General features: G+C 56.0%; 1 protein-coding gene across 1 annotated transcript in view; it reads right to left on the bottom strand.

Annotated features, from left to right (window-relative positions):
• Window positions 1-3602: 3602 nt before the first annotated feature.
• SRRM3 (serine/arginine repetitive matrix 3) overlaps window positions 3603-12554 on the bottom strand; it is a 28530-nt gene continuing 19578 nt past the window's right edge. The window contains 5 exon segments of the mRNA XM_051636048.1: window positions 3603-3807; window positions 5744-5881; window positions 6129-6356; window positions 6975-7027; window positions 7029-7301. Coding sequence (XP_051492008.1) covers window positions 3603-3807; window positions 5744-5881; window positions 6129-6356; window positions 6975-7027; window positions 7029-7301 — 897 coding nt within the window.

Here is a 12554-nt window from a genome sequence, read left to right as displayed (position 1 = left end):
AGCTTCTGGAGCCCCCTCAGCCCCCCCAGCACCCCCACGGCCCCAGGACTCAGCATTGCAGTGGGGAACCCCCAGCACAAAGGTGGGGTGAGGCTGATGTGTGGGGGTCCCCTGGGGCCTTTGGGATGATGGGGCTCGGGGGAGGGCATTTGGATCAGTAGGGGTTGATGTAGACTGGTGGGGGCTGGTGGGTCTTACTGGGGACCAGTAGAGGTTGGCAGGGGCTTACGGGCACAGATGGGGGCCAGTGAGGGGGTGATGGAGGCTGCTGGGGGCTGGAGGGGGCAGCCCCCTCTGGGGTTGGGGAGGTGGGGGGGGTTCTCCTTCTCTTCACCTTTAGCCCTCACATCCAAACAGGTCTCTCCAGTGACACCCTCCTGGCTCCAGGACAGGATTCCTGCTTGGGACCAGGGTCCAGGTCCCCCATCCAGGGGAAGGTCTCTTTGCCCAGCCCAGGGACCCCGGCAGCACCTGGGACCCCCACGACACACACACACCCCTCCCCATCCACCTCAGCCCCCCAGCCCTGTGGAAAGGGACTGGCCAGTTTTGGGGGCACAGAGGCACCAGGGTGGGATGTGCCCCCCTGGGACTAAGTTGTGGCTGCTTTGCTGGGAAGAAGCTTGTGACCAGCACCAGGAGATGGGCGACAGGTGAGACCTGACACACTCAGTGCAGGGATGTGTGACCCTGGGGAGCCCTCCCCACAGGGTCCAGGGCACAGATGGGGGCACAGTAAGGGAAGTGGGGGGGGGAGATGCTGCAGGAGGAAATCTGGGGGTGCTGCTGCTCGAGCCCTTTGTCCGGAGGAAAGGGCTGATCCCTACAGGGCAGGGGCGATGGGGCCACATCCCGCGGGGGCTGGAGGGGGCAGGGGGGGGCGGGCGAGGTGCTGCGGGGACTGCGGAGGTGAAAGGGTGGGAGGGAGAGGTGGGGAAAAGGGAGGGAATGCAGAGAGGGCTGGGAAAGCTGAGGGGAGGGAAGGGAGGATCGCAGGCAAATGGGAAGAGCTGCCGGGAGGGATGCGAGAATTCCCTGCCCCAGCAGCAGGGCACCCTCCGGAGGGTCCCCCCGCCCCACAGCAGGGTGGCCTGGCTTTGGGGGGGGGGTGGGTGGGTGGGTGAGACACCCAACGTTGTGTCCCGCGCTGCTCTGCATGGAGCCGGGACTGATCTTCCAGGGAAGAGGGAACCATGGGGGGGGGGGGGGGGGGCTGGAAACAGGCTCTGCAGGGAGCTGGAAAGGACTGAGGCTGCACAGAGGGAACGGGGTAACCCCCCCCACACCCCAACACCCCGAGAAGAAACCTCTGGCTGCCCGGCAGAGTCATTTACAATATATACTGTATATTTTATTATCCTTGAACCAGCTCACTGAGTCTACAGCTGTACTCACAACCCAGGAAAAAAAAAAATATAATAATAATAAATGAAAATAAAAAGTAAAATAAATTAAAAAAAGAAACCCAACCAAACTGAAAGAGAGAGAGAGAGAGAGAGAGAGCGCACGCGCGAGAGGAAAATACTGAAGTATTTCTACAGAGTATTTGTTCCAGTTAGCTCCCTCCGCGGCAGGAGACAGAGACTGTAAAAGAGGAAGACTGGAAATTTTCCCTGATGTGCTGGCTTGTCCGCGCCGGCGCTGCAGGCTGGGCTGGGGATTCCCGGGATTTCAGGAGCTGCGGCACCAGGAGGGGCCAAATAGCCCCCCCCGCCGTGGTTTGAATGCAGGTGTTTTCAGGGATACGCACACACATCCCTCCCCACCCCCCCTCACTAGGGTTTTGGGGCTCCCACAGCCGGTCTGGGCTTCCCCGTGGGGTGATGGGGGTTGTGGGGTGTCCGCGGGGGGCTCCTGCAGCAGCAACTGGAGAGGGGTGGGGTGTTATTTTGGAGCTCGTGGCTCAGGGGTTTGTTGGGGATGCTGGGGACACTCGTGCCCTTCGTCTCCCCCCGCTCGGGGGGGGGGGACAGGACCCTTCATCTCCTCTTGCTGTGGTCACATCCAGAGCTGCTGCCCTGCCCGGGGTTGGCATGTGGGGACAAGCTGAGCCACGGAGAGCCACCAGCACGTCCCCTCCTCACCTCTTCACCCCATTTCTAACCACTCTGCTTCTCCAGGCACCATGAAGGGCAACCAGCAGCACTGCCAGCAGAGCAGGGGGGCTGGGTGGGAGACCCAGGGACTGGCACCCAGCACAGCCGAACTCTTGGAGATGTTTCTCCAAGGGCTGGTGGATCCTCAGCTGGGTCTAAGCCTGGTTCCTCGAGGTGCTGGGTTTGGGAGACAAACCCCAGAGCGCCCCTCCTGGGACCTCTGGTTCATCAAGTCACTGGCTAACGAGGCCATCACGTTATCAGCCGAGCTGGACACCAAAGCATCCTCTGGATCCTGGCTGGCTGGAAACCAGCACCAGGCAGGGCTGCCAAAGCCTGGCTTTTCATCCCGGGGGCAGAGGGTTAATCCCAGCAGCTGCTCCCCACCCGGGGAGGCTCATCCCCATCGTCCTGCTCCAGCCAACCAGAAAACGTGGGGCCCTCGTGGATTAAACACCAACATTCCCAGAGGTGCCCGGACTGTCCTTGTTGACTGAGGGTGGGTTCGTTGTTTGTTTGGGGTTTTTTTTTGAATCAGCAAAGTCCTGCACAAGTGGAGCTCCCAGCAGAGCCGGGACCCTCCTGCCTCTCTCATCTTCTGTAATTAGGTTTAAAAAGCCACCACTCAGCCCCAGAGCAGGAGGTGGCCTGGGGCTGAAAGCCCAAAGGTGGGGTAGGAGATGCTGAAGCTTGAGAAGGGCTTGATTTGGCTCTGGAGGGGTGGAAAATCCCTTGTTCGGGGGGGGGGGGTGTAACAGCTGGGTCCTTCCCAAAATTGGGTGAGAGGGATGGGTGCAGGGGCCAGCTCCTGAGCTGGGATGAGCAGGGTTAACCCATAGGGGTGATCCCCCCTCCCCTGGGACCTCCCCACTAGGGAAGAGACTTTTGGGGTGCTGCTGGGTTCTGGGTTTTGTTCATCCGTGGCTCAGTGTGTGCTTGGGCTGGGGGGGGGGGGGACCCAAAGTGGTTTGCTGGGACACTTTGGGAACAGGGTGACTCCTCTGCAGGGGCTCACCTCTGCCTGGCATTGCACCCTCCAGCCTCCTTCCTTCCCCCCTCCCCCCCCCCTCGCCCCTCCCCAAGAATATACATGTGCTAAAAAAGTCACACCAACCCTAAAAAGGCTGGGGGCTCCCAGGGGGCTCCCAGATGCCCCCACTCACCCCAAGGTCTCTGCTGAGCAATTTGTTCCCTCGCTCTGTGCTCACCCACCCCACTCCTCGCAGAAATAAGCAGCTCCCCTCCCCCATACACCCCATCCTGACCCCCAAAACACCCCGGGGGAGTAGGGGCGGGGATCACCCCTTCCCAGGGCAATGCAAGAACCCTTTGGAATTTTCAACCCCCGTTTTCCCCCGCTGCCAGGTCCAGGTCCATTCTTAGCAGCCACCTCCTTGGTTGTCCCTGTCCCTTCCCCCCCCCCCCCAACCAGGGGTACAGATTGGGGGGTGGGCATGATGGGGGTCACTTGGGGGGGGCTGAAGAGAGTGGGGGGGGGGTTAGGGCTCAGAAGCCGGCGCTCTCGGAGCTGCTGCGGCTGTTGTAGCTGGGGCTGCGGGAGCGGCTGGGGGGGCTGCGAGTCCGGCTGCGGCTGCGGCTGGAGCTGGAGCTGTCGTAGCTGCGGCTGCGGCTGCGGCTGTAGGAGTAGGAGCTCAGCGAGCTGGAGGACGAGGGGCTGGGACGGTAATAGGGGATGGGACGCTTGCGAGCGCTGCGAATGGAAAAAAAAAAGGAAAGGGAATGAGGAAGGTGGTACCAGCTCGGGGACGGGGCGGACCGGCTCCCCCGCCTTGGCTTGAGCATCCCCACAGGGTGGCCAACCACCTCGCCCACGCCCTCGCTCTTCCCCCCCCCCCCCTTAGGGTGGCTAACCATCCCCTCAAGGTGGTCAACCATCCCCTCAAGGTGGCTAACCATCTCCTCAAGGTAGCCAACCACCCCTGCTGGGTGGCTGAGCATCCCCCGTGGGTCAGGCAGGCTCAGCCCCACTGCATGATGTCAGGATGCGGTCACCCAGCATCACGTCCGTCCCCCCCCCCTCGCTCCATCCCCTTCCTCCTCCCCGTTTCCACCCCGCCCCTGGGGTGTTAGTCCTGGATTAGGCAGCGGCGAGGGCAGAAAGTGAGCAGGTTAATGTGGCTTTTGTGTTTCCCAGACACCAAAGATTGAAAGCTGCTGAAAAAGAGACGTTTGGGATTAGCGGGGGACGAGCTGCGGCTCGTCGGCGCCTGAGGATGTGGGGAGCAAGGGGGCAGCAGGGATGGGGGGCACAAAGGGGGGGGCAGCAATATCCGGAGCTGGTGCAGGAGCCAGCCCCTTGCCCCCTTCTCCCAGCCCCGTGTTAGTGGGACCGGAGAGCCCCAGGCCCAGCCTGGAGGTAGCTGGGTGCTGAGGGCATCCTGGGGTGTGAGGAGACACAGAGAGGTCCGGCAGAAAGAGGAGGAGGAGGAGGAGGAGGAAGGGGGGAGGTTACCCTGGGAGCCAGGCTGGCGGCGATGCTCTCCGGGAGGGACCTTGGGATGAAATGGAAAAGGAGAAGTTGGCATCACTGAGGCAGGACCACGTGGTGAGGGAACCTGGGGCAGCAGGAGGTGACGGGAACAGGGGACAGGGCAGGAGGGCAAGGGAAGACCCTGGGGCTTCTGGCTGGGCTACTGGGCTTGCCTTGGGCAGGTGAGGGGGCCGGGGAGTGTTCTGCCTTCTCCCTGCATCATCCTCAGCACCTCAAACCTCACAGGAACTGCTCGGCTTGTCCTGACCTCCCAGCAAAGCTGGGGCTGCTCTCCCCATCCATTCCAGGGCTGGGGAACAAGGTCCCCTGCAGGGACCACAGGCTTTGTCCTCCAGCCACCTTCCTGGGGACATCCTGGCAAAACCCAGCTCTAGGACAGAGCAGGAGGGATGGCACCAGGCTAGGAAACCTTCCTCTGGGCTGGGAGCAGCATCCCCAGGCCAGGCTCTTCACAGTGCATCCATGGGGAGGGACACAGGAAGATCTCACCCACCGTAGCAGCAGGATTGCCCCTGTCCTCTCTCCTTATAGCTTCAGTCCAACCTGGTTGAAATAAAACCCCTCCAGAGCCGATTCCTGCAAACCCAGCCCCTCCACCCCAGCCCAGAGCTCCCAGTCGGTAGCAGGAGAGACAAAGAGGTCAGGAGGGAGGTAATCTCAGCTGGCCGCGGTGCCGCCAGCGCCGCATGCTAATGAGGTGCTACACATGCACACTGCTCCCAGTATTCCCTGTTTTACAGCCCGGGATCCCGAGGCAACAGGATCCCAAGGAGAAGAAACCAGATTTTGGAAGGCAGGGGAGAGCCAGGCTGGCGGCCACGCATCCTGCTGGAATATGCACACAGGGGTTCAAATGACTTCCTGTGTTTATGCCTTGAAACGGGAAGAGATGAGAAGGTTGTAAGAGCGGAGGTAACCTGGTTATCTGTCTGTCTGGGCTAGCTGATTTGCCCAGTCAGTCATCCTCAGGGTTATCTATCCACCTGCAGAGCTGCTCATCTGTTTGTTTGTCCATCCATCCGTCCGTCCATCCATCCATCCATCCATCCATCCATCCATCCATCCATCCATCCATCCATCCCTCCATCCGGGCTGGCCGGTGGCAGAGCTCAGCCCTGGGCCAGTGTCCACCCACCTCGTGATCCTCCTGGGCTCCATGAAGCTGGGGGAGTCACGTCTCCTCTTCCTGATGGGGGAGTAGCTCCGGGAGCGGCGCCGGGCGCGGGCAGGATCGGGCTCACCGTGACGTGCTCGGGGCTCGCTGTCCTTCTCTCTGCACCCCGAGGAGGAGCAGGGTCAGGGGTCCCAGGGGGTTCAAGGAACAGCCCAGGCCAAGCAGCCCCCCACGGGGGTGACACCCCAACCTAGGGCTGGCGCTTCCAGTGCCACCAGGGACAACATGACCCGTATCCCCTTCCCCAAGCCCTGGGGAGCCAGGACCACCCTGAGCCCTGTATGCTTCCTGAGCCCATTCCCGGTCCCCGCATCCCCCACCCACGTGAAGCCCCCGGGGGTCTGACCTGCTGGCGGGTTTTTTGGGCGAGGGCGAGCGGGAGCGGCTGCGTCCCACCCTCTTTTCCCGGGAGCGGGAGCGGGATTTGGAGAGGGAACCGCTGGAGCTCCAGGAGCTGCTGCGCTGGCCGGGGCTGGGCGAGGGGCTCTTCCTGCGCTCCGAGGCGTGCCGGGAATGCTTGGCCGACGACTCCGAGCTGCTGTTGGGCCGGCCCCGGTGGTGTCTCTCCTTCACCCTGCCAAGGCAGACCCCCCCAGCACCTCTCACACCCTCCCTGCAGTGGCCAGCAGGGTGTCCCGTCCCCGGGTCCCAAGGGGGAGCAGCGGGTGCACCTGCATCCCCTCAGTTTTTAGCTGGCTCGTCCCTGATGATGGATCCCGGGGTGTTCACCTGCTGGAGACCCTGCACCCTGGGGGGGGGCTGCATCCATCCAGGCACTGCCCTGCGCACTGGGATAATCCCTTGTAGGGATGACCCTTCCCACAGCTCGCTGGCATTGACCCACTGTGCCTCTTCCCCATCTCCATCTCTGTGCCCACCTCCATCCCCAGCCCCATCCCCGTCCCTGATCCTGTTCCCATCCCAATCTCCATCCCTGTCCCCATCCCAATCTCCATCCCTGTCCCCAACCCAATCCCATCCCCATATCTCTGTCCCCATTCCTGTCCCTAACTCCAACCCCAACCTAACACCCCATCCCTCAAGCACCCCAACCCCACCCTGGCCCCCAGCCCAGCCCCCTGAACGCCCAGATGGAACCGAGATGCCTTCATGGGGCTGTCCCCCAAATCCCAGAGACCAGCCCCCTCCAATGTCCCCCAGGAGCCCCCACACGTCCCAGGAACCCCCTTACTTCTTGCCGTGGGCACCGTGGTTCCTGTCGGGGCCGGACGGCGGGTGGTGGGAGCCCCCCCGACCCCTCCTCCGAGTCACTGCTGTAGCCGGGAGGGCTGAGGGGTGTGGTGGGGGGCTCCCGGGGAGCCGGGGGTCTCCCCTTGCTCTGGCCGCGGTGGCGGGGGGTCGGCGAGGGGCTGCGGGAGCGGTGCCGGTGCCCGTGCTTGGTCCGATCCGGTGTGAGCGACCGGGAACTGCGGGCACCGTGTCGGCTCCCCCGGGTGCGGGGGGACGGAGGGTCCGTCCTGGAGTGAGTCCGTGGAGAGGGGGACGCCGAACCTGACCTCTGGCAAGGGGGGGAGAGAGAGAGAGAGAGAGAGAGAGAGAGAGAGAAAAGGGAGGGGGGAAAGGTGGAGGAAAAGGGGAGGAAGAAGAGAAGAAAGAAGGAGAAAGGGGATGTTACCGGGGGGCAGGGGGGCCCGGCTGCGCGGTTCAAACAACGCACATCGCATTTTCAAGGCAGGCTACACAGACCCTACCCTGCCCCTGCCTCTCAACAACGTGGGTCATGCAAACCTCCGCATGCAGAACGGCAAAAAAAAAAGTCAGCTCAAATCAAGTGGGTTTGTGGTGGTTTGTTTTTTTTTTTTTGTCAAAGAAACGAAACGAAACGGAACGACACAACGAAGAAAGAAAGAAAGCAAAAAACCGACCCAAAGGAAGGGGTGGGATGGGAGTAAGAAATGAAAAGTAAGCCAAGAAACCTTCCCCAGCCCCCAGATTGTCTGGGAGGGGGTGAGGGGAAAGAAATAACCTCCCTGCCCCCCCAAAAAAAATAAAGAACAGCTGGAGAGGGGATCAGGCAAAGCTGGCCCTCACCCCCAGCAAGAGAGGGGAAGGGAAAGGGGGTAAAACCCAAAGGAAGGGAGAAAAGGGGGGGGGGGAAGAGAAGGTGAGAGGAGGGGAGGTGGGACCCCAGAGGGCTGGAGGTGATGGGGGGGGCTGGTGACACAGGGACATGCAGAGATGCTGGGGGGGGGGTGTGCTGAGGGATGTGTGGGGTCGTGGGCTTCGGGCTCCAGACAAACCGAGAGACGAGGAGGAAGGGGCAGAGTGATAATGGAGGGCAAGGCAGGGAGGGGAGGGGGTCAGAAGGGGAAAAAAAAAAAAAAGAAGGCAATAAAATAAAATGGAAATGAAATATGAAATGATATAAAATAGAAACAATAAGAATAAAAAATGGAAAGGTAAGGTATCAAATATAAGATATAAAATATAGGATAAAAACAATATAAAATTTAAGATCTAATGTATAAAATATTAAATAATAAAAGATAAAAAGTAAAACAAAAATAAAACTATAAAATATAAAATAAAAATAAAAATATATCATATATAAAATATTAAATAAAAATAAAATACTAGAAAATAAAAATAAAAATAATAGAAATAGAAAATAAAAATAAAAATACTAGAAAATAGAAAATAAAAAATTAAAAATAAGATATAAAATGTAAAATATAGATAAAATAAATAACATTTTAAAATAAATAAATAACATAAAGTAGAATAAAGTAGAATAAAATAAAATGCAATAAAACAAAAGAAAAGAAAACAAAAGAAAAAGAAAGAAAACAAAAGAAAACAAAAGAAAAGAAAAGAAAACAAAAGAAAAAGAAAGAAGAAAACCCATCCAAACCAAACATTAAAAAAAAAAAATATATATATATTTCTTAAAAATGAATACAAATAATTCCAGATTATCTGTGTCAATAGATATAAATATAAACAAAATACAAAGCAAAACTTCACAAATAAATGTCCTCGTCACTGAGATAAACAAAAGGTCTCTGAGCTCTTCCTGGGACACGCACTGAGCTGTGAGCTGTGACTGCAGGAACTGCTCAGTCCTCATCAGCACTCAACACAGACTTTGCTTTCTGCTTCCTTTTTTTTTTTTTTTTTTTCATTCTATGCTTTTTTTTTTTTTTTTTAAGTCCCTCTTGGTTAACATCCACTTACCAAAAAAGTGGCATTTCCTCCTTTAGTAGGTAAGGTATGAAGAGAAGGGAAAAGCGGGGCAATATAAGTGCATCATTAGATTCACAAAAATGCAAGAGAGAAAGAAAGAGCGAGAGAAGGAGACAGAGACAGAGCCAGGGAGAGGAGAAATAAACCAAACCAACTCACTTCTCCTAAGGATCAGGGGGAAGGGAAAAACCTTGGGCCGCCACCGAGGCCCCACGTTGGGCTCTTGCTGAGAGCTGGGGGAGGGTTTGCCTGGCCCTGGGGGTCCAGCACGTAGCAGCTCCCAAAGATGGGAGCTCCTCAGAGCTGCTTGGGTGGGGGGGTTTCCCCACCCCTCATCCTTGCAAATGCCACTGGACCAAAAAGAGGGATGGAAATGGCTCTTCTCTCCACCACCAAGCCAGCCAATCTGGCCCAGGGAGGCTCTGGGGGTCTTCATTGCCCACTCACACAGCCTGCCATCCGCTCCCTGATGGTCCTTAGGGGTGGAAATCCAGCCAAGAGAACTAACAGGTTCTCCCTGCCACCTCCTCAATGTCACTTTTCTTCCCCACCCCCCACCCCTCCCCAAAAAAAAAGCAGGTGAGGCTCTAAGGGTGGGAGGCTGGTGACAGCCACCAAGATGCTGCAAAAGGGGTGAGAGGCCACCATGTCCCCAAGCAGCCCAAGGTGGGGTCACACATCTGCTCCACACCCCACTGGTGGCACGTCCTCCATCACCTCTTTGTCCCCATGGATCAGCCAACCCCTCCTAGCTGCAGACCTGCCAAAACTGGGGGATTTGGGGTTGCTCTTTTTTTAACCATCTGCTGGTGTTGTGACAGCTCCAGAGAGAAGGGGGGGGGTGGCAATGGCCAGCCCTGCCCAAATTGCTCTGTAAGTCCTGGGGCACATGGACCCCTCCAAGGGGATGTGACAACCCTGGACAAGGGGATCTGAGTCTGGCCCTGGCCAGACAGGGGAAAACAAACACAGAGATGAAGAAGAAGAAGAGGAAGAAGAGGAGAGGAAAAGAGTGATTTCCTCTTTTCCAGCATGGAATTTCGGGCACATTGTGGGATTCCCACCCAAGCCCTGGGATGGGGGCAGAGGGATCTCCTGCCCTGGCAACAAAAGGAGAAGTCATCCCAAATCATCCCAAATGGGCAAAGGCCCAGCCCAAAAGGGAAAAAAAACCCACATTCAGCTTGCAGGGCTGGGATGGCCAGGGCTGGGACATTGTCCCCTGCCCCTGAGGACCATGATGCCCCCAACCTGCTTCTCCCCACAGAGGAAGGTTTCAACCTTTCCCCATTGCAGCCCCACCTGATATTTTCCCTGGATTGGGTTGTCGTTGGTTTGTTGGGTTTTTTTTACCCATCACATCCTGAGCAGGGACTAAACCCACACATCTCCCCGGCTGCCTCACTTCTCACCCCATCCATCCACCCTGAAACCCTTGTGCCCTGTGTCTGTTCCTCCACCCTGGGGGGAGGTTCTGACCAACTACCCCTATTTCTTGCTAATGACGTTCCCCTTCGTTACCCAGCCCCCTAACTGGGGACTCAAAGGGAGCAGCCACCACTCAGCCCCTGGATGGAAAGGAACACAAATTTTGGAGGGCTGAAAGACACAGAAATGCATTCTACCGACGGCACGAGGAGACGGGGGAGAGAAAAAAGGGGGGAAGAAAGAAAAAAATGTTACGTGGACAGGGCAAAAAATAATTTAAATAGAGAGAGAGAGAGAGAAAGAACTTAAGAGAAGAGCATGGCTTTGCAGCTAACTGGGGGAAACCATACAAATAAATAAAAAAAGAAGAAATAAATCATATATAGCCACCAAAAAGAGACAAAATGAAGGAGAGACAGAGAAGGAGGAAGAGAAAGAAAGTCAGAAAGAAAGAGAAAATAACATTAAAATCAAGCTACGGTGCTTTTCAACAGGCTCATCTGCAGAAGTGAACGTGCAGAGGTGGACGAAATACCTACCTTTGCAATTGGCAGTGACAGGAATGCAATAATAAAATAAAAAAAAAAAAAAAAAAAAGAAAACAATAATCTCCACATTTGGAGGGCAGAATGGGAAAAAGACAAGGACTCTTTAGTACCGGTGATCCAGACCCCTCGGCTAATCCCGTTTGTTTGTAGATGTTTTTAAAAGTGTTTCTTTGCAATGGATCCCATTAGTTGGGTTGGGTTTGTTTGTGGGGTTGTTTTTGTTGTTGTTGTTGTTGTTCTTAGGGGTTTTGTTGGGTTTGTTCTGGTTTATCGTTTTGCTGAAGTTAGTTTTGGAAATGGGAAGGTTGTGGTTGGTTGCCCAGCAGGGCAGCCACGGGCGGGGGGGGTGAGGGTGTTGCTGGTTGGTGGTTGTCACCCGGCTGAGGTTTTTTGGTTTGAAAAAGTGGGTAATTAACATGGTAAAGTCCCGGGGAACATGCAGGGAAAAGGTGATGGATGGAGGTGGGACACGGCGGGGTTGGGGTGGAGGGGGGGGGAACTAGGTGGTGTTGGCCCCAAGAAAACCAGAGAGAGAAAGAGCCGGAGGGTGCGTGTGGGTGAGGAGGAGGAACCTGGGCTGAAGGCTGTGAGGGGAGCAGGGATGGATGGAGACTGGAGGGGGGATTTAAAAGGGAAGGTAACACTGTGCAGCACCCTGGGGCAGCCTGGTGGCTCCGGGGGTGCTGGGGGGCGGGGGGCAAGGGCTAAGTCCCCTCCTCTTTTGGGAGGTCTGGAGGAGGAGGGAGAGGGAGGGCTGGGTGCTGAGGATGCTCAGCGCCCATCCTGCCAGGATGCAGGGTGTTTGGCTTGGTGGGGGCAGATAACCCAGCACCAACGGCCTCATCTTGGCACTGTGGAGGAAAAGCAGCCCCAGGGCAGCAGGATCTGGCCACCAGTCGAGGCCACGGGCCAGTAGCCAATTGCAGGAGGCAATTTGCTCCACGGTATCAAATCAAGCCCACTCCCTTCGGGGTGTAGAGCTGCTGGGTTCCCTTCCCTTTTCAATTCCTCCTTCAAACTATAGAACATGGAAACACTTTGTTCAGCGGTGGTAAATATTTAGAATCACATCTGCTTTGTTTGTTGGGTTTGGGGTTTGTTTTGTTGTTGCTGTTGTTTTTCCTTCTTCTCCACATTAACACACACAAAAGCAAAAAATTCTAGAACAACACGACAACGACAGGGTGGGGGGGGAGGGGGTGGAGGAAAAAAAAAAAAGATATAAGAGAGATATATATCGTTTGCATTTCTGTACAGCACAAGGGAAAAGAAAAGTAATAATGAGGAAGGAAACTAAAACAAGAGGGGGTTAAAAAGCACGTTTCATTGCCCTTCCCTCCCCCTCTTCCCTGCTTCTGCTGAGCAAGAAATGGAAGTGTATATTACCGTTTGGGTTTTTTTCAAATGGGAGGCTAAAGAAAAACACAGATGGGATTAAAAAGAAAAAAAAAATAATAGTAATAATAATTAAAAAAAAAAAAAATAGAAACCAGAGAGAGAAAGAAGAGAGAGAGAGAGGGAGAGAGAGAAAGAGAGAGAAAGTCGTTGGAGAAAAGTCCCGCTGGTGCTGGGGAGCCGTGGGAGCTCGGCAG

This window comes from Apus apus, chromosome 18 (genome assembly GCF_020740795.1).
Source record: "Apus apus isolate bApuApu2 chromosome 18, bApuApu2.pri.cur, whole genome shotgun sequence".
Classification (NCBI taxonomy): Eukaryota; Metazoa; Chordata; class Aves; order Apodiformes; family Apodidae; genus Apus; species Apus apus.
The sequence above is the reverse complement of the archived record's forward strand: the minus strand, read 5'-3'. Positions and strand labels throughout refer to the sequence as shown.